Raw genomic sequence first — 21,075 nt, 5'->3', positions numbered from 1 at the left:
TACCTGTATTAATGGCACCTGTTTTAACTCATTATTGGTATAAAAGACACATGTCCACAACTCAGTCAGTCACACTCCAAACTCCACTATGGCCAAGACCAAAGAGCTGTCGAAGGACACCAGAGACAAAATTGTAGACCTGCACCAGGCTGGGAAGACTGAATCTGCAATAGGTAAAACGCTTGGTGTAAAGCAATCAACTGTGGGAGCAATTGTTAGAAAATGGAAGACATACAAGACCACTGATAATCTCCCTCGATCTGGGGCTCCATGAAAGATCTCAACCCCTGGCATCAAAATGATAACAAGAACGGTGAGCAAAAAACCCAGAACCACACGGGGGACCTAGTGAATGACCTGCAGAGAGCTGGGACCAAAGTAACAAAGAGTAACTATCAGTAACACAATGCGCCGCCAGGGACTCAAATCCTGCACTGCCAGACGTGTCCCCCTGCTGAAGAAAGTACACATCCAGGCCCGTCTGCGGTTCGCTAGAGAGCATTTGGATGATTCAGAAGAGGACTGGGAGAATGTGTTATGGTCAGATGAAACCAAAATAGAAGTTTTTGGTACAAACACAGGTTCTCGTATTTGGACGAGAAAGAAAACTGATTTGCATCCGAAGAACACCATACCCACTGTGAAGCATGGGGGTGGTAACATCATGCTTTGGGGCTGTTTTTCTGCAAAGGGACCAGGATGACTGATCTGTGTAAAGGAAAGAATGTATGGGGCCATGTATCGAGAGATTTTGAGTGAAAATCTCCTTCCATCAGCAAGGGCATTGAAGATGAAACGTGGCTGGGTCTTTCAGCATGACAATGATCCCAAACACACAGCCAGGGCAACAAAGGAGTGGCTTCCCATTAACCACGAAAAACAAGGGATCACTATATTACGTGATAATATAACTCTAAAAACATAACTATGAAAATGTTGACTTATAATGCTGTTATATTAAGACACCCTACTGTATTAGCAATTTTATTTCATGAGTAATAATATGTTGAAACATAATTTCAGAAGAAACTCACATTCGAAGCAACCACTCTGAAAAGTATGCCACTTCTGTTTGCCAAGGTGCCTTAAAATCACCCTGTCGAATCACGCAGTGTTGAAGTTGTGGGCGGAGTCATTCCACACCACAATACTAATGATTGAAGCACATGCTGGGAAGTTGCTGGAATGAGTGGCAAGATTGCACAAAGTTAGTTGCTTGCAAGTCAGTTCTTTCAACATGTCATTATTGCTTTGATTGTCCTTTAAAATAAAATAATGGATATACGGACTAGCTTCGTCTACGGTAAACCAAGAATATTTTGTCATATGCTGTGGCCATCCTATTTGTTTTTCTCTGGTGTCATGTAAAAATACTGAGTTTGTTGTTGTTACCTTTGCTCATAATTCAGTGTGACAAGTCAATGTGAGTAAGCGCAGCTTCTAAAATTAAGTGTGACTTTTCATAGTCAATTTGTAATAGCTTGCTTATGTCTTGGAAAGTTTGCCTTTTGGGGAAAAATAAATACATCTTGCTGCCTGAGAATGTCCCAGTAGACTCAAAAAGGGAAATGAGTCCCTGGGAAGCACAAATGTACCTTGGGCTCATGCAGTAGGGTAGACGAGGTCTCAGGGTGACTTTATTTTGGGGGATGTCAGGTCTGTGAACAGGCTGTTTGATGTGTGCGGAATGAATGCTATTCCAATCACAAAGACTGAGGGGCTCTATTTTTGTAGGCGAATTGCGATGGATTCTGGGCCCTATTTGAATTCTAATTCTTGCAAAAACATTTTTTTTCTCATATCTAAATGAGATGACTTGGAAGTGCTCAGAGGATAGGTTGTTACAGCAAATGTGTTACATTGTTATACAATGGCAAGAAATAGTGGATTTTAATTAATTTGAAACAGTTCTGTCCTTCCATATTTTCCAAAAGAAATACCTTTTCATACCTTGACCCAATGACACAACAAAGGTTAACCCAGGGGTCAGTAACCCAAAATGTTAAAAAAATAAAAACAAAAAACAAATCTGCGTGGAACTTAAAAGTAATTTAAAAACCTCATGTAAGCTTATATGTTCAGAGCAACACATGGTGTAAGTGACTATATTAGCCTGCTATCCAAATTACAAAATGAGTACTGTAATTTTTGGTCTGTAAGGCGTACCTGACTATAAGCCGCACCCACCAAATTGGACATGAAAATGGCATTTGTTCATAGATAAGCCGCACCAGACTCTGAGCCGCAGCTGTCCTCACCTTATTATGGGATATTTCCACCAAAAGATATTACTGTATTTTCCGCACTGTAAGGCGCATCCGAATAAAAGGCGCACCTTCAACGAATGGCCTATTTGAAAACTGTTTTCATACATAAGGCGCACTACATTAAAAGGCGCAGTAGTAGTAGTAGTTGTTGGGGTTGTTACATTATGCATCCACTGGATCAGTTCTTCTCAAATAATGGGGCCCCCAAGGGGGCGTAGACCAACGCCGGGGTGGCACATGTGACCTCGGGGAACATACTTTTTGCCGTACTAGAACAAAGTGTCATTGCACAATCACTCAGTGGGGGGAAGTGGCACTCTCATTTTCAGAGTGTGCGCAGTATTTTTGAACCAAATAAGAGCACGTAGCAAAGAGATAGGAAGAGCTGTGCGCCGTTTTCGGGCCGGGCTCACACAGTGACCTGATGTTTTCGCCAGTTCTCACGTGTCCGCCTGAGAAGCGCTATGTTTGGCTTGGGAGCGTCACGACCACCACCCTCACCTCCAGTTCTCCCCCGGCCGCCGAGAATGCGGCGTTTTTGGACCGTTTGGCTTTTGCCTTTGACTTTTAATAGCGTGAGAGAATAGGAAAGACCGTGAAGCCAAATCAATTAAGACGTCACTTAAAGACATTAGACGCCAATCTCATTGATAAGCCGCTTGATTTTATTATTCATCGAAAACGTGCCGAATATTGCCAACAATCGTCCCGCTTTGTCAGTGTTACATCAGTAAACCAGCAAGCACCGTTTAGCATGCTCAGTGCAAAATAAACCCACAATATTGTAAGGGAGCTGATACTCCCTGCAGGAAAAATAAAAACTGTCCTTCTGTCCAATGTCATTATCGTTTTTGTTCTATTGATTTTTATTTTTTCGGTCAAATTGTTTGGCATAATGTCCTCATGAGTTAATGTTGCTAATCTAATTTGAATTTATTACTATTTATTGATTTTATTAAATTTAATTTTTCAGTATCAAATGGTCAAAAAATGTACTTTGAGTGTATTTTTACAGTTTAGATGTGACTTTTTTTTTTTTCTAATTCAGGCAAATTGATGCGCTTTAAGTATTTTCTGTTACAAACAAAACTATGTCAATAAAATTATACTTTATTGCAAGTTGATTTATGTTACTTTGTTTTCTTTAATAGAAAGAAGACACAATGTTAGGCAGAGGTGTACTTATAATAATAATTTTATAGACGAATGATACGATTTACAGTGGCGGCAGACAGTTGGGGGGGGCGTGAAACATTTCGGTCTTCCTGGGGGCCATAACAGAAAATGACTGAGAATCACTGCACTAGATGAAGCTGTTTTAAAGGGAATTTCATGCCATGATTAACTAATATTGAACCATGTACTGTGTAAGGCACATCGAATTATAAGGCACACTATCGCCCTTTGAGGAAATGGAAAGCTTTTAAGTGCGCCTTCTAGTGCGGAAAATACTGTAACTGCCCGGTAACACTTCCTTTGACAGCAGCGTCATAAGACTGTCATAAGACCGTCCTAATTATGACATGAAACTGTCATTAGCCTTAATGAATGCTCATTACAGATATCATTTAGTTTCATTCGGCAAATGATCTCACTTTTGAATGGATGTAAAAGATAGGAGCTGGATATATAAGGAGTTAGTGACCAAATTTGCCAGATGACACTTAATGACATCTGTCATACGCATTCATTAATGCCCATTAGTGGCATATCATAATTATGGCGCTCTTATGATATTCTTATGATGCCACTGTCAAAAAAAGTTACCTATTACCTCAAATAAATCAACAAATAAGCCACATTGGACTATAAGCCTCAGGATTCAAAATGAGGGAAAAAGTAGCCGCTTATAGTCCGAAAATTATGGTATTCATGATTACAAGTTAATATTGCCTGCAGTACATCCTGGAGAGAGTGACGCACCATTTGACTATTCTGGTGTATGATGGTGTTTTAAGTTTAACTTCCATTATTGATGTTATGTTTTTTTTCCATTGATGAAATAATATAAAATGAAAGAATATAAAAAAGAAAACTGATATACAAAGTTCATTTTTTAGAGGCCTTAAAAAAATGCCTCCGTTAATTTCGCACAAAGTAGCTCTCAGTTTCAAAAGCCTAGTGTTTTTTCCCTCTTGTCTGATATTTGTAAAATTCTTTGTTCAAAAAACAAAAAAAAAAGTACGTTTGAAGATACGTGCTGAAACCTGAAGACTGAGAACAATTAAGTACTGAATTATAGTGATAAAATCTAGCCCCAGCATTTTCAATATTTGTGAAAGCAAACAAAACACTTGTCTCCTCGGGCAAACACCAATGCCTGATGGAAAAATCTTCAACACAAACAACACCTCGGCCGAGCGCAGGGCGAGGCAAGGAGAGTGAAGCAAAATTGCCATTTCATTTGGTTGGTGTGTTAACAAGCATGAAAACCAGCCAGCCCCATTGGCGGACATTCTTGTTACATAAGGCCTTTTTCTGCCCCAGTGGCTAACAAGGTTTCGGCCATCCGAGAGCTTTTCAGGTCTTGGACCTGCTTGGGTTGCGTGTATGCAAGGGGGAGTGAAGAGGAATTAAATTGCCAGTTGAATGGGAACTCACTAAGGGTGGTCGAAATGCCCCTACATGTCAGACCAGGATTATCATGTCGGCTCACTCCTTCACATAGAAGTATGATCTGACACTGAGTACACAAAACCATGTGTCCCAGTTTTTTCTCACCATCATAAAACACAACCAAATGTCAGATTTATGCCACTGATATAAATATAGTAGTTTGTTTAATGACGCACTCCTACCTCTGTGTGTTTAAGTTCCTCTCAGATCGTGTGGTGAAGGCTGCAAGGTCGGTGTACAAAGTCATGGTCACAACAAATCCCGGGTTGATCCGAGATAGGAAGCATCACCTCAAAACTCATAGGTAACAGGAAGGTTGCTTTCATTCATTAATGTATGTACTGGCATGTGCTTTTGGATTTTTTTTTTTTGATTGGTGTAATATTTCTGCATCTTAATGTTGAATATTCTTAAATGACTGTGCAAACACCTGTCTCTCCATTTAGGTGTAATGTTTACAAACAATGTTACACACATCCATCCTTGCGTGATTCACGTGCAAATCGGTGTTGTTTTTGTCAGCGATGACGACAATGAAAATATTTCTTCAACAAACACTTTTTTTCATGAAGATGATGAGATGATAACGAGCCAAAATCGTGTTTTGGGAGACTAAAACATATCGAGGCGCAAACCAGCTTTCGTCTGACGAGACGAGAACGACACGAGAATTCGCCATAGTTTCCGTCACATGTTTACCATGTGTGTCATTTTATGTGTAGTAAGCCTGCATCTTCAGTGTCAGTGTCTGGGAGTGTCACTCCTGACATGTTGTGCCCCCCCCACTTCCCAACTGACCAGTGTGTTTTCTCCTGTCTCCATAAAGACTTGCACATGCCGTATGATTTGTTTTTTTGGTGAGAGAGAATATGCAATGTTGCTTTAGCCTTCAAAGGTCTGTGTTGAGTGAGCATCACACACTAAATGTAATTTGTAGCATTAGCATATCATTCGCATTAGAAATAGGCTAATACTAACGGCAAACGTACTCTTAAACTCTCGGACAACTTTTTTTACATACAGTTTGTGGCGTCCAGGTGGGTATAATTAATTGAAAATACTGTAATGTACTGTTTTCCGTCTGAGTGGGTATTACCACCAAGTTAGGGTTGTCCTTGTAGACGCTGCAATATGTGCTCGTTCGTCAATGTTAATTTTTTTTTTTTTTTTACTGACGAAAACATTTCTGGTCGACTAAAACTAGATGAAATTAGTCTAAAGTCTAAACAAAACTAGATGAAGACAAACAGATTTTGAGATGACTAAAATATGACTAAGAGTGATAAGTATTATCGTCCAAACGACTAAGACGAAAATTAAAAGGGCTGCCAAAAACAACACTGGTGAAAATTCAAATGTGTCATTGCACTCGTAGACAATGTTGCTCTGGTAAGGAACTCGTGGACTGGCTGATGGGACAGAATGAAGGCCTGCAGTTGAGAAGCCAGGCGGTTGGAATATGGCAGGTCCTTGTGGATGAAGGAGTCTTGGTTCATGGTAAGACACCGGGAATGTTAGTTGAAAATCAATAGAAGCATGAGGAAAAAAAAAACTCAACCCCCTGGCTACCCTAGTTGATTTTGACCAAATGTTTAATAAATATACACTGCTGGCCAAAAGTATTGGCACCCCTGCAATTCTGTCAGATAATGCCTAATTTCTCCCAGAAAATGATTGCAATTACAAAGTCTTTGGTAGTAATATCAAAAACACAAAAGAGAACAAATTTTTTTTAAAATCATTATCATTTTACACAAAACTTCAAAAATGGGCAAGGCAGAAGTATTGGCACCCTCAGTCTAATACTTGGTAGCACAACCTTTAGACGAAATAACTGCAAACAACCACTTCTGGTATCCATCAACGAGTTTCTTACAATGCTCTGCTGGAATTTTAGACCATTCTTCTTTGGCCAACTACTCCAGGTCTCCAGGAGATTTGAAGGGTGCCTCTCCAAACTACCATTTTTACCATCTCTCCACAAGTGTTCTATGGGATTCAGGTCTGGACTCATCGCTGGCCACTTTAGAAGTCTTCAGTGCTTTCTCTCAAGCCATTTTCTAGTGCTTTTTGAAGTGTGTTTTGGGTCATTGTCCTACTGGAAGACCCATGACCTCTGAGGGAGACCCAGCTTTCTCACACTGGACCCTATATTATGCTGCAAAATTTGTTGGTAGTCTTCAGACTTCATAATGCCATGCACACGTTCAAGCAGTTCAGTGCCAGAGGCAGAAAAGCAACCCCAAAACATCAGGGAACCTCCCCCATGTTTAACCGTGGGGACCGTGTTCTTTTCTTTGAAGGCCTTGTTTTTTTCCTGTAAACTCTATGTTGATACCTTTTCCCAAAAAGCTCTACTTTTGTGTCATCTGACCAGAGGACATTCTTCCAAAACGTTTTGGGCTTTCGCAGTGAGTGTAGTGTAGTGTAGGTGAGTCCAGCCTGGCTTTTTCATGTCTCTGGTTCAGAAGTGGGGTCTTCCTGGCTATCCTACCATAGAGTCCCTTTTCATTCAGACGCCGACGGATAGTACGGGTTGACACTATTGTACCCTTGGACTGCAGGACAGCTTGAACTTGTTTGTATGTTACTCGAGGTTTTTATCCACCATCCGCACAATCTTTCGTTGAAATCTCTCGTCAATTTTTCTTTTCTGTTCACATCTAGGGAGGTTAGCCACAGTGCCATGGGCGTCACACTTATTGATAACACTACGCACGGTTGACACAGGTACATTCAGGTCTTTGGGATTGCCCGTGCTTCCTCACAATTTTGCTTCTCAAGTCCTCAGACAGTTCTTTTGTGGTACACACAAGGACACAGGACAGAGGTTGAGTCAACTTTAATCCATTTTAACTGGATGCAAGTGTGATTTAGTTATTGGCACAGGTAAGTAACAGGTGCTGTTAATTACACAAATTAGAGAAGCATCACATTGTTTTTCAATGGGTGCCAATACTTTTGTACGGCCCATTTTTGGAGTTTTGTGTAAAATGAGAATGATTTTTTTCCCCATTTTCTTTTGTGTTTTTTTTTTTCATTGCAAGCAAAAGAAGTGAAGATATTACTACCAAAGAATTTGTAATTGCAATCTTTTTCTGGGAGAAATTGAGCATTATCTGACAGAATTGCAGGGGTGCCAACACTTTTGGCCAGCAGTGTAGCTTTCTTTGAGAAATCAGGAATACTATATTGCGTGTTGAGAGGTGATGAAGAACATTTACAGAAAAAAGAAAAAAAGCTATCAAGTTGCTCCTACCGCTATCCCCACAATCCACATTATTACTGCAATTTCCTTTTATATATTCAGTTAATGTCTCAGACAGTACTCAGACATGCTTGAGGGGCTTAAGAGTGTGCACACATAAAATTCATCCAGTCAAGGATGCAGTAAATATAGGGGAAGGCACATTGTCAGCCTGGAAAACAAAGACCCAATCAAGCGAAAAACACTCCATCATCCATTGAAGTGGATCGCTTGGAAAGGATTTGCACTTATTTTCATCCATCTGAGGCAAGGCATTCTACAACGCTTTTTTAGGCACTTTGTTTGCAGCGCTCATACCGAAAAACCCGTTGAAAGCACAAGTTGGGAACAATCGTCATTTTATATTATGATCAATTTTGACTCGTCATGTTTGAAAAAACTGCAATGTTAGACCTCTATGGTGGAGAACTTAGGGCCTGCAATGTTAGACCTCTATGGTGGAGAACTTAAGGCCAATACATCACGAACAGAGCAAGCAGACGTCAGTATGTCTATCTTTTTATGCCAAGTAAAATTATTATTTTACTTGAATAGCTTCTTCTCAGTTGTTTTATCCTGTGACATTTTAAAGTTTTAGTGTTAGCATAAACGTAGTTCTTGCAAAACAGCAGTAAGGAATTATTGGCATTTGTTATAAAACACTATGAATATTGCCCTTAATATAAAATTTAACATACTAACAACCCAAAATAATCCCTTTAATTATTTTTTTTTAACTTGTGTTTTCATTCTTTGCTCTGCCAAGTGAAACACGAGTTGAACTTTCACGACAAAGACACACAGTTCTACCGCTTCCTGGACTCTGAGTTCGGACCAAACCACCTAAAAAAGGACTCGGAGGACGAGCTGCAGGAAAGCCTGTCGCTCCTCTCCCAGCTGGGGCCCGATGCCCTGCTAACAATGATCCTACGCAAATGGTCAGTGCGATGGCTCTTGAACAACACAAATAACACTCACATAACAAATCATTGGCGCCAACAGCTGGCACATGCCAAAGCTTAGACTACATGAGACCTCTAAACAGGTTGTTAGATGTTAAATCCAGTTCCTGAGGAGATTGGGCCTGTGTTTGTTTTTCCAGTCAAACTCACAAAGGCTCAAACCTATTCTAATTCCGTGGAATTTGCGGGCTGTGTCAACTTCTCCAACTCTTTATCATGTTCGTCAAGTGGCCCTGAAAAACTCATGTGTGGCAGGATGTGCTGTTACTGTGTGACGTATCTCTTGAAGTATTTCGAAGTATATTTAATCAATGTTCCCTTTAAGCTACGTGCGTGCGCAATCCCGCACTGCTTGCACACACTCAGCGCACAAAAAAATCTATAAAGCGCAGAAAAATAAAATTCAACAGAAATGTATTGTAGCGCCAATAGGACTACTGTCTGTTAGCGCAGCAATGATAGGTCAGCGCGACACTCCTATTGGTGCGTTCGATACGACAGCTCAGCGCTCCTATTGGTGCGTTTGATACGGCAATGTGACGCTCCCATTGGTGCGTTCAATACGGCAACGCAACGCTCCCACCGGTGCTTTCGATACGGCAACTCGACGCTCCCATTGGTGGAGAAAAGTGACTTTGACTCCTCTGCTGATTTACTGAAGCAACATTCCACTGCCAATCTTTGCAAGCGCTATAGTATTAATTAACATCTAATTTTAGAACTACTCTAGTTAATTAATTAGACCAACAAAATTGTTTTCTGTACCATTTTGCAACGTAACTCAATGAGCGACAGGTGTCTAGAAAAATATTTTCAAATAATGTTTTTAATAATATCTATTCTTGAATTTAAAAAAACTTTCTAAGATTTTTAAAGATTAAATATACTAATATTTTGCTTAAAATATGTCTTTTAAGCTAATTTTCCGCTAGCTATTTTTCTTATTTCAAGAAATCTGAGTAAAAATTTACATGAAGCACTGGCAGATAATTTTGCTTATTTCTTGAAGATATCAAAACGAGGGAATTTAACTAGTTTTAAGGAGGTGTGTTTCTGCAGTGTAGCTGCTTAGACTCAGAGAATAGGAATCTTGAGTTACTGTCTGAACAGTTTTAATGTGGGAGTGATATAGTGTGCTACATTGTGGTTGTTCATTATGTTTTATTTATTAACTCACCCATGCCGCAATGGACTCTCCTGTGGTTAAAGCAGGACTCTCACATATAACATAGTACACATCTCATGAACAACGGGATCTTGGTGTTTTTCATTTTAAATGGACCAAATCAGTAATATTGTATTAAAAGTAAACTAATGGAAATTGCTGCTGTAAATTCCTTCTTTTAATAGGCCACGTAACATGCTACGATCCAAGGTGTTTAATAGGTGTGATACTGGTGTGTGCCCCAGTGATGTGCGGTCAGGGGAGGCAGGTGAGGCAGAGCCTCACCTGTCATCATGACAAAAAAATAATTATAGCATCAAATTTATATTAATATTTGTCCATTGCTCTTGATGTATGACTCATTTCAAACATTTTCTATAGTCAAAATCGCTGAATTTGCCCATTTCCTGTTCAAATAAAGAAATGAAACGAGAGGTGCGGCAGCACCGAGTAAAGCCTCACCTCTGATTGCGCAATACTTAACAAACTGGGTTGATACATGGAATTGGAGCGTGCTGGTTGCCGTACATCTGCATGTCGCCATTATAATGTTTCCAGATACGTTTATTTGACCTGATTTTCCTCAGTCTGGCTAATGTCTTTAACCCTTAAAGTTTAATGTTTGTTAGCGACATATTTAGTTTTGCTGATGGGAAATAAAACCGCAGTGAAAAGGCGCAGGTTGCGGCAGATAGTACTCTGCCGCACTGCAAGGGGGCGTACGTGAAACTGGACTTTCCGTTAAAAGTGGACGCGGTTAACACAACGCCGGAGCTAAAAGGTTTGCTTCAAACTACGGGACAGAGGATAACTCGCGCTTTTCAAACGGACTGGTACACCCGAAAAGACTGGCAATGTGGCTGTCCTTCGAAAAATCGCCTTTGCTGCTTTCCCTGCCTTTTCTTCTCAACTTGTGCCAGTGTCTGGACTAACACGAGATATTGTGACATTAAAAAACTACCACGAAGCCTCAGCAAACATGAGAGCTCGACCACTCACATTCAAAGCCTGTTTGCTTTAAAAACTTTTGGAAGCTCAAGGATCGATTTGGCTTTGACGAACAGCGGAAGCTCAACGGTAGCAGCCACAACGCCCAAGGTAAAGGAAAACCGAAAGAGTTTGAAAGACCTCATTAATGCAACCTGCATCCTAGCTAAACAGGAGTTAACATTTCGTGGTAACGATGAGCGTGTAGCTCTTCTAAACGTGGCATATATGTAGAACGATTACATGGTTTTGCTGCGAAAGATGAAAGGTTAGCTAGACATTTGGACACATCCACTGTGTTTTCTGGCTTGTCAAATAGAACACAGAACGATCTAATTGAAGCAATCCTCTCCATTGAGGCGGAGAGATTTTTTTTTTAAAGTAAAGGAAAATAAGGAGGACTTTTACTAAAAGGGCGTAGGTTTGCATAGGGACGGGATGGACATAACACTACCAACTTTTCAGCATGCTAAAATTGTCCCTACCAACTTTTAAGCAACCTTACCTTTTTTGCATGATACAATGTTCAGTTATATAGAGAATTTAGATCTTTCAATAGTTCCATATGTTGTAAGGATAGAATTGACCCTACCATTATTAAGTGAATTATTTTCACTATGTTTATGTTTGCTAATAAAAACCAGACATTTATTCAGGAAGTTTTCAAAATGTTTCTTTAGTATTTTTTGAAAACAAAGGTTTGAATCGAACAGTATCATCTGAACCAATGCACGTAAAAGTTATTATCAGTAGATAAGGATTTATTTTGCATTGATCATTTTGCCTATTAATTAATTAGGTTCATATACATGAGAAATGTGGCCCTTTGCCCCCTTCATCCAATCTGTTTGGTCTAATTAATGTCCCGTCCCCAGCAAAAAGTGTACCTACATGCAGGTTATGCTGTTATATCGTCCCTACGAATGTTGAGACCAAACCTATGCCCTTCCAAAGTAACGCCGGTTTTTGTGGTGAAGGACAGGCGCAAGACCACAAACAGTTTTCATTTCAATCTTATTTAAAAAAAAAAAAAGAGCTTAGACCAAGAAAAATACAATAGAATATTTAAAAAGTAATTCTAATTCTTTGTTTTTCTTTTCACACTTTTTGTTTAGCAATATGTAATAAATTGATTAAAGTTTCAGAATTAAAAGTTTTAAAAACAACTGAATATTTCACTAAAGGTCAGAATTGAATTCTGTGGTTTTGTACACCAGGGTGTAGAGCAAATGCATGTTATTTTCTTACTTTTATGTATCGATAATATGTACCGTGTGTGCGTGTTTTGTGAAGAATGCTGATGAGATATGAAATAACCAGTAGCCAATTGAATAAGCTGCCCTTTTTGGTTTATATATTTGGAAATCTGACACTAAAGGAGTCAGTGCCTCACCAACCATGAACCTCACCGCACGTCACTGGTGTGCCCTCCGTGTACACATCTGATGTTGCTCACCGTGGTCCGCAGTGTGCTCAGAGAGCTTGTGTGTCTGCTCAGAAACATGAAAAATTAGAGGGAACATTGCATGTAATTCCTTTTACCTGTCATTGGCCTATTTAATGATGGACAAATACTTATTTAAATCAGGGAATGTCAACATTTTTGTCAACTGTGAGCCTGTCAAATTGTAATAGGTGGGTCTTAAGTTAGTAACGCGTTACACTTACTCTGTTCATTTACTTGAGTAACTTTTTGAGAAAAATTTACTTCTAAGAGTAGTTTTACTAAGCCATACTTTTTGCTTCTACTTGTGTAGATTTGTGAAGAAGAAACGCTACTATTACTCCGCTACGTTGGGCTACACTAGTCGTCACATTCTTCCTCTTTATTTTACACACAGTATTAAGATTTTGCTTCTTTTTTTTTGCCAAAGACACCAACAGTGGCGCAACCAGTTTTACCAATGAGACGTCGCAACAATAATCACATGACTCCATTATACCAATCAGACTCAAGCTTGCTGTTCTATGATCACGCTGGCCTGTTCAATCATATGTTGTCTTTAAAGCACTGTAAAAAAAAAAAAAATTAAGTATTTGACAAGCGCTGATTTTAATCTCTACTTTTACTTGAATAATATAATTTTAACACTACTTTTACTTGAGTAAAATGTTTGGCTACTCTACCCACCTCTGGTGATATATGAAAATCACGAAAACATATTGCAGTACTGAAGCCAAGGAAAACAATTTATTAAACTTTCAGTGATGTTACTTCTTGGGATGTCCCCGAGCCGATGACTTCATCGGAAATCTGGCCGATTTTTCTGAGGATCGGAATCGGGTGAAAAGGATTGAGTTTTTAAAAAGTAAGAAAATAGTCCAGAAATACAATGACATTGCCAAAAGTAACAAAAATATATACGTTTTGTACTCTGCAACACAAGAAAGCAGGAGAGGGAGTACTGTAACATGTTTGGAACGTTTGTTCAAATTTAAAATAAATTTTAAAAAGACCTGTTTTTTTATCGGATTGGGACTTTGTATCTGCAGATTCACAAAATCAGATGACTCGGACTCGTGTGCAAAAATATGCGATTGGACAATCCCTAGTTTATGTAGTAAGGTCCTAAACACACAATACATTTTATGTATTCTGTTCAACTTGACTTATATATTTTATATATTCTATTCATCTTTAATTGTATAGAATTTTTTAGGATCCAGTCCATCCATCCGTATGTACACATTCTTACATTCCTATATACAGTAACTCAAAATCCTCTTATATGAAATCATTTTACCCCTTGGAAATAAATGAAAATGTCCTTAATTCGTAAAATAAAATAAATACTTAAATAAATAAATAAAAATACCTGCCTTCATAATATTGCACCTGTACGCTCTGAAAAGTTCAAAAGAAGGTAGAAGTACACAGGTTAGAGCCTCTTTTTTATTTCTGTTATTTATTTATTTTTTGTCATTTATTATTACTAGTGGCTAAGGCCTATCAAGTCGCCACTCATGTTGTAATAGTTGTTGTTTGGGATGTGTGCAATGTTACTTTAAGTCTATTCCTCCATTATTCATCCACAGATCAGAGTGAAATTTGGAGGTATATTCTAGAGATGTACATGCATCGAACATTTGAGCTATTTTTGTGGAATTTTCTCCTGATTAAATATGAAACAATGACATATCTATTTTACAGTTATTACGCATCGGATCCTCTTGAAATTCAGTAGAGATATCCTGGAGGAGAGTAACTATCAAGCCTCAATTTCAATTTGATAGATTAATTAACATTTAGCAGATAATGTGTCATTTTAGAGGTACTGCTTTCTGGGTCTTTTTTTCTCCCTTGATAACGGATGGATTGATCTGAAACTTTTATTATGCATATACTACAAGGACATTGCAATTGGCGCTCAAAGACATTTCATTAAATTGTTGTTTCCAATATTATTTTAATTATATTTAAAACCAATTTTCAAAAAGTCAGCAAAAAATAGTCATGTTTGGTATCATATCGACTAACATTAAGTCGGACGGAAGGATACTCGGCACTGATTTAAAATAATGAAAATATTTATTAAAATCCAATCCATATTCAAAATGTGCAAAAAATATTTATAGTTGATATCAAACCGATTAGGATTGAGTGTAGGACACAACTGTAGAGGTTATGGAACGATATGGCAATCCAATGAGTATCATAGGTGAATGGGTCACGACCTTCAGCGTAGCACTTTAGTGTTTGGTCGAGAAACAGTTCACAATCTGCCAAATTGCTGCTTAATGTAGAAGTGAGTTGAATTTACTGCCGTCCTACATGCTCACATATAGTTATTTGTTTATAAAGCACAAAGTTGGACAAGCAACAGCTCATATCTCAAATAACTCATTAGTCTGGTCAAGTCTCACGGCACTACTGTATTGCAAACATACTGCCAACACAAACATTTGTCGAAACTAAAGTCAGTTTTATAAGGAGGAAAAGGCGCTGAGATTTGAACTATATAATTTTCCAATGTGTGTCTAAATACGGCTGTTGTGTTTAGTCCAAACCAGAGGAGTTCTGAGGAGCTGGAAGTCATCTACGAGGAGCTTCTCCATGTCAAGGCCGCCGCTCATCTTTCCACCTCGGTTAGTCACTGCTAATGATCCTTGACCCATAACTCCAATACTCAATCTGATAGAATTCAAAATTCAGACTGACAGAGAATCCCTTTGATCATTTGAACCCAATAGGGTACAATGCAGCATTTTTTGTGCTCTTGTGATACTTACCAAATAGTAGCAATAATTATTTCAGTATTGTTTTCTCAATAACTTTTAATGTAACACTGATTTCAGAGTACTTCCCCCTTTGAGCGACATGCCTATGGTGAGGAAAAGATAATGCGGGCAAAATTTCTGCTTGTTCCATGTCTGAGGGCGCACGAAAAACTAAACATGGATGCCTGCACTTTGTGAAGTTGCACACATCGCTATAAAATCATGCACTCGAAAGCATTTTAGCCAATCATGCAATTAGTTAGCCACCACTTCCAGATATGGGCAAACTTGCACCAGACATTTCAAAGAAAAGGAACAGACTTTGTTGTACAAATCATATGAGCGAAGTACTTTCCCTGGTGAAAGGAAAAAGAAAAATGACACATTTTCCTGAAAATGTTCATTGATTTGTTTTTTCCCGTGTGAAATTCATGTTTTGATATTTTTTTTCTTTACGCAGTGATTTTGCATGCTACAGATTCATAATTATTTTTATCACCAATAAAATAATGTTGCCTATCTACCTCCAGCAAGGTTTCAAACACAGCACCAGAAGGGAAATAAACCGTATCTGATGAAATAAAGTGACTACTTCTGACCCTGCCTTTAGGTGCGGAAGGAGCTGGCAGCTGTGCTGGTGTTTGAATCACATGCTAAGGCCGGAACCGTCCGTAAGTTGGCCCGTTTTTCTACACGTACACACATCCCATTGTGAATATTATCCTTTTTGCGTACAATGCCACGTTTTGATGAAGCCAGTCCGCAATCAGGGACATTAAAGAGCCTTTGTCACATGGTAATGAAAGATTAGGTCAGGATTAGGTCAGTATTTTTAGATACACAGACATTCGGTGAATCCTCGAAAATTTTGTACATGTGATCCTATCACACACTAAAGGCATTGACTCAGAGGTTTGTGTTGTTTTTTAAGTGTTCAGTCAGGGGGACAAAGGCACTTCCTGGTACATCATCTGGAAAGGCTCAGTAAATGTGATCACCCATGGGAAGGTAAGTCCTTCTACTGAGTGAAAAAAGCACAAAAATCATCATCGCGGAGAATAGGTGGGGTGCGCGGCACAGCCACCCCTGATGGCCGAAAAATTTAATTGCATGTAATTGACTTTCATATATATGAATTTAAAATTAAGACTTTGCCGGTAAACCTTTGTCTATAAAAGTAGTAAAGCAATAAAACAAACAACAAAAATGAATGAAATCAACAACAAAAAAATGTGACTAGCACGTTGGAGACGGTCATTTGCTTTGCTTAGCCAAAACAATCTGAGAGCAGTAGAGGCAAGTTGGATATATTTTTTTTTCAAACCTAAGCTTTCAAAAACGACAGCAACTACTGAGTGAGAACTAAGGATTGAAGATGTGGACCATGAAACGCCGGAGAGCACCGCCAAAATGGAGTTTCAGTTCGTCCCACTAAAGACGCTAATTGTACAACGGAACCACATCCTGGCGTACCATATTCAATGGACGACGATCTTGGCCAAAAGAATAGCTGTCCTAAGCAGCCTGATTTAGAATTCCTCTAAAAAAACGATGGGAAACAAAAAAACGCTCATTTTCAATGTATTATTATAAATATTCCTGGCTGGAATATTCAGTCAAAAAGGATGCCTCCTCCTGTTTAGCCTTTCGCCATTTTCAGACTCACCATGATGAGGATTCATTTCGCAAGGGTGTGAGTGACTAGAAAAACTAGGCATTAAATTGGCTATATATGCGGAACCGCGTCTATTTCTCCACAGAAATACTTGCGCGCTCTCACACGCACGCACAACCACACACACATACAGTAACTGGGATGCCTGTATTTGCGAGCATGGGCTAAGCTCCTAAACAAGCTTATATCTTGTAAGTTACTTTAATTGCTGACACTGCGTTTCAAGGTCATCAACACGTTTTGCCCAACTGACACCAGTGTTGTCACGGATTACTTAAAAAAGTAATTTATTTACTGATTACGCCTCAAAAAAGTAATCTAGTTACTTTACTGATTACTTCAATATCAAAGTAAGTTACTTTAAAAGTAATTTATCGGTTACTTTTTACCAATTTTTCACGCTTTAAGAATGACAACAGAAAAATGTCATCGCATGGAATTGACTTTCCGATGATTGAATTTAAAGTGGAAGATCAGAATTTTTGACATAAGGATTGATCTTCGAGTTAGTGGAGGTTTAATTAGTCGATGGAGTTGATTTTAAAAAATTCCAGTTATTTGTTAGTTCAGGGCTCCGGAGTGGCTAAGCTAGCACAAGTCATTGGTGGTTTAAATCAACTCCACCGACTAATTGAATTGGCACTAACTCGAAGATTAAGCCTAATGTCAAAAATTCTAAACTTCGGGTTAGGGTTAAAAGCATATCAGTGCCAATGTAAAATCATGCAAATTGACTGCACGATAATCAACAACACACAACACACATATGAACTGCACAGTGCAATAAATACAAAGATGTGGGCCGGCGCAGATTTGTGATTGCGTGCACAACCCGGAAGTACGCCGTACACACACGCGGTCAATTTGGAAACAAAACGTGGTGGCAACTAAGCGCTTTACACTAAATCGGACTGACAACAAATCCCAAAGATACAAAACGAACACGTCACCTCACTGCATAAATGTGCAACATGAATATCATGTAAACATTCCTTGCCAACTTGGAGCGATGACTGCCAGTCATTGCAATGAAAGCTACGAAACGGCCCCGCATGTAGGGGGTCCAAACTATCGCTGATACCCTTGAGAATGAAGGAAAAGTACTCATATTCATTCGTGGATGAACACAGATCAACATTCTCTCGTACATCTCAACACACGGCTGGAATGTGCCGCCGCACTGGCAGCCTGGCCCATGCTTTAGCACGTGTGACTCGAGGCCAAAACAAAAAGTAGTTAGAGCGGTTACCATGGAAACACGTACCGGGAACGTTTCGAGAATTTTTCTATTCAAAATGCTTTTCGTACGTGACTACAATTTTCTTTATTCTACATACATTATGCAGCAATAACAAAATAGTAATTAACAGACACTAAGTAAACTAACTTTAATCAGACTACTGGTTTAAAAAAATGAACGCGTTAGATTACTCATTAGAGTCGTTACTGAAAAAATCAGATTGTAACGCGTTACTGACAACACTGTCTGCCACAAAAATCTAACTCTGCCTATCTGTGAATTATTCAAATACACAAAGACTGGATTTAAAAAGTTAATTGAAAACTGAAAATCATGAGCAGTATACACAAATGTTAAGCTCTTGATCTCGGGAAACATACCTAAACAAGTTGTGTCGGTTTTAGGATGAAAGGATTTAAACTGGGGTTTGTAATCCAAATTTTCTGGTTTAGTAATATTGGTGCATATTGCAGCACTATTTATATCCATGTGAAAATAACACTGACAATGTGAGGTGAATGAATGCATTCAGGGTCTGGTGACTACTCTGCACGAGGGCGAGGATTTCGGGCAGCTGGCCTTGCTGAATGACGCCCCCCGCGCCGCCACAATCATCCTGAGGGAAGATAACTGCCACTTCTTGCGTGTGGATAAACACGACTTCATACGAATTCTTAAGGTCAGATCGCTTTATGCCCACTGCAGTCATGTTTTGTTGTGGTATTGTAGTCATGCATCTCTCTGACTTCAGGATGTAGAGGCCAACACAGTGCGATTGGAGGAGCATGGGAAAACTGTGCTAGTGCTGGAGAAATGTGCCCATCCACCTGAGCAGGGAGGAGCTGGAAACAAGTAATGAAACCCGCAAATATTGTAGAATTACTAAAGCCATATTACAAATCACTGTGTATTTATTTGTTGTAATTAAAAGGGACTACAAAAAAAATCCTTTTAACACAACTAATAGTACAACCTATTAAACTCATCTCTTGAAAGATTGTGAATTCATGAATTTACTATTACGAATGTATGTTGGTGTTAATTTTGAGTGCAACATTTAATTAAAAGGTTTATTCTCTTTGGTCTATTCAAATTGTATGACTGATCATACACTACTCATAAAAAGTTAAAGATGTTGCAAAACATCATTACATCAGTGCAAATATCAACATCATATCGTGGGCAGGTGTACTGTAATGTCTGGAACGCCAGAGAAGATCCTGGAACACCTCTTGGAAACAATTAAGGTGGACTCCAATGGAAACGAACCAATCGGTAAGAGGTTGTTTTTTCCTTTTTGTTATTTTGAGAAATTGCTTATCATCTTGTCGCAATGTTTATTTTCTAGATTCGTGTGTGAGCGACTTTCTGCTCACCCACAGAGTATTCATGCCCTCCAGTCAGCTGTGTCCTGCACTCCAGCATCAATATCCTTTAGTCAATGGTGTTCAAACCTCAGCTATTTACGCTTTGATCTGTAATTGTAGAATACAATTACAGTATAGTTCAATCACCTCACTCAACTTCAATCCACCCCAGGTTTAAGCCCTGCAGCTAAAATAGAGATGCGTCCTACTTTCAGGTCACACGTTAATTTATTTTCAGCTGATCATTATCTCACTGTTCATTGTTATGAGGTTTTTAATGAGGTTCATGTTGAAGTGTGAACTGTTTACGCTTTTAAATGAAATCCGCACTCATGAAAGCATTCTGAAAAGTATTCAGATCTGCTCTGGCTAAGCTCCTTATTGTGCCGAAAAACTCAACATGCGGTATTGTTTTTGTTGTGGCATAAGAGTACTTTCGTTTCTGTCTCTCTCTTGCCACCTACCGCAACATTTATTACATTACTGCTACCAGTGGCGTTACCCGGGGGGGTAGTGCCCACCCACGGACACATTCTGCCCTTCCAAAGAAAACTGGATGTAGTAGTAACGGCAGTCTGGCAGCACGTATGGTGTCCCATTCATATAGTACTGGTGTGTTCTAAGTTTTAACCTGTTTTAAACTGTTGAGTTTGGTGAGTTTTGAACGGGGGTGAAAAGTGGCTAGAATTTCTTGCCGGAACTCCTCAACGTGAAGGTCGCCACGGAGCCAGAAATTTTGTTTATTTATTTATATTTTGGGGGGGGAGAGGTAAAACCTCCTAAAACTACTGAAATGCAAAGAAAACTGTTTGGCATAGTTATTTCTATAATACATACAAGAACTGATTTTAGATATAAGTAACATAAATTCAGAAAAATAAGTACAAATGACTTATATTATGCAGAGTGAAATGGAATATATTTTGAAGATCGCGCAAACATTGACTTTTTTTTAATCATAAGGAAATGAATAAGTAGCCTAACCTAAATGAACAAATATAAGTCCAAAGTGCACATTGACAGCTAAGATGTTCTGAACCTCCCATCAGAGCAAATAAAACTAAATATGAGAAATAAGCCTCCTCAACTCTTTCCTCGCTCTTAAAGATTTGATCCATTTTCTATTGCATTGCCCTTTTTTTGTCGCATCAATTCAACAAACTTTTTTTTTTTTTGCTGTTCCAGAAAACATGCACATTTGAACCAATCAGAGATAACTATCTCTGCTGATCACATGTCAGTATGTCAGCCAATTGAACGGATAAGTGAGTCCAGGCGTTTTGCTTTGCTGTGTGCATTCGCACATTGACGTGACACATCGTCAGACACAA

General features: G+C 38.9%; 1 protein-coding gene across 3 annotated transcripts in view; it reads left to right on the top strand.

Moving 5' to 3' along the window:
• Nucleotides 1-21,075, top strand: part of rapgef3 (Rap guanine nucleotide exchange factor (GEF) 3) — a 52,474-nt gene that overhangs the window by 16,738 nt on the left and 14,661 nt on the right. For all 3 annotated transcript variants that reach the window (XM_057830382.1, XM_057830380.1, XM_057830381.1), the window contains exons 3-12: nt 5,081-5,187; nt 6,259-6,380; nt 8,897-9,068; nt 15,246-15,330; nt 16,073-16,133; nt 16,394-16,470; nt 18,910-19,056; nt 19,129-19,229; nt 19,564-19,652; nt 19,726-19,804. In XM_057830382.1, coding sequence (XP_057686365.1) covers nt 5,081-5,187; nt 6,259-6,380; nt 8,897-9,068; nt 15,246-15,330; nt 16,073-16,133; nt 16,394-16,470; nt 18,910-19,056; nt 19,129-19,229; nt 19,564-19,652; nt 19,726-19,804 — 1,040 coding nt within the window. The remainder of the gene's footprint in view (nt 1-5,080; nt 5,188-6,258; nt 6,381-8,896; nt 9,069-15,245; nt 15,331-16,072; nt 16,134-16,393; nt 16,471-18,909; nt 19,057-19,128; nt 19,230-19,563; nt 19,653-19,725; nt 19,805-21,075) is intronic.

This window comes from Corythoichthys intestinalis, chromosome 2 (assembly GCF_030265065.1).
Source record: "Corythoichthys intestinalis isolate RoL2023-P3 chromosome 2, ASM3026506v1, whole genome shotgun sequence".
NCBI lineage: Eukaryota > Metazoa > Chordata > Actinopteri > Syngnathiformes > Syngnathidae > Corythoichthys > Corythoichthys intestinalis.
Note: the sequence above shows the minus strand (reverse complement) of the source record. Positions and strands in the feature narration are given on the sequence as shown.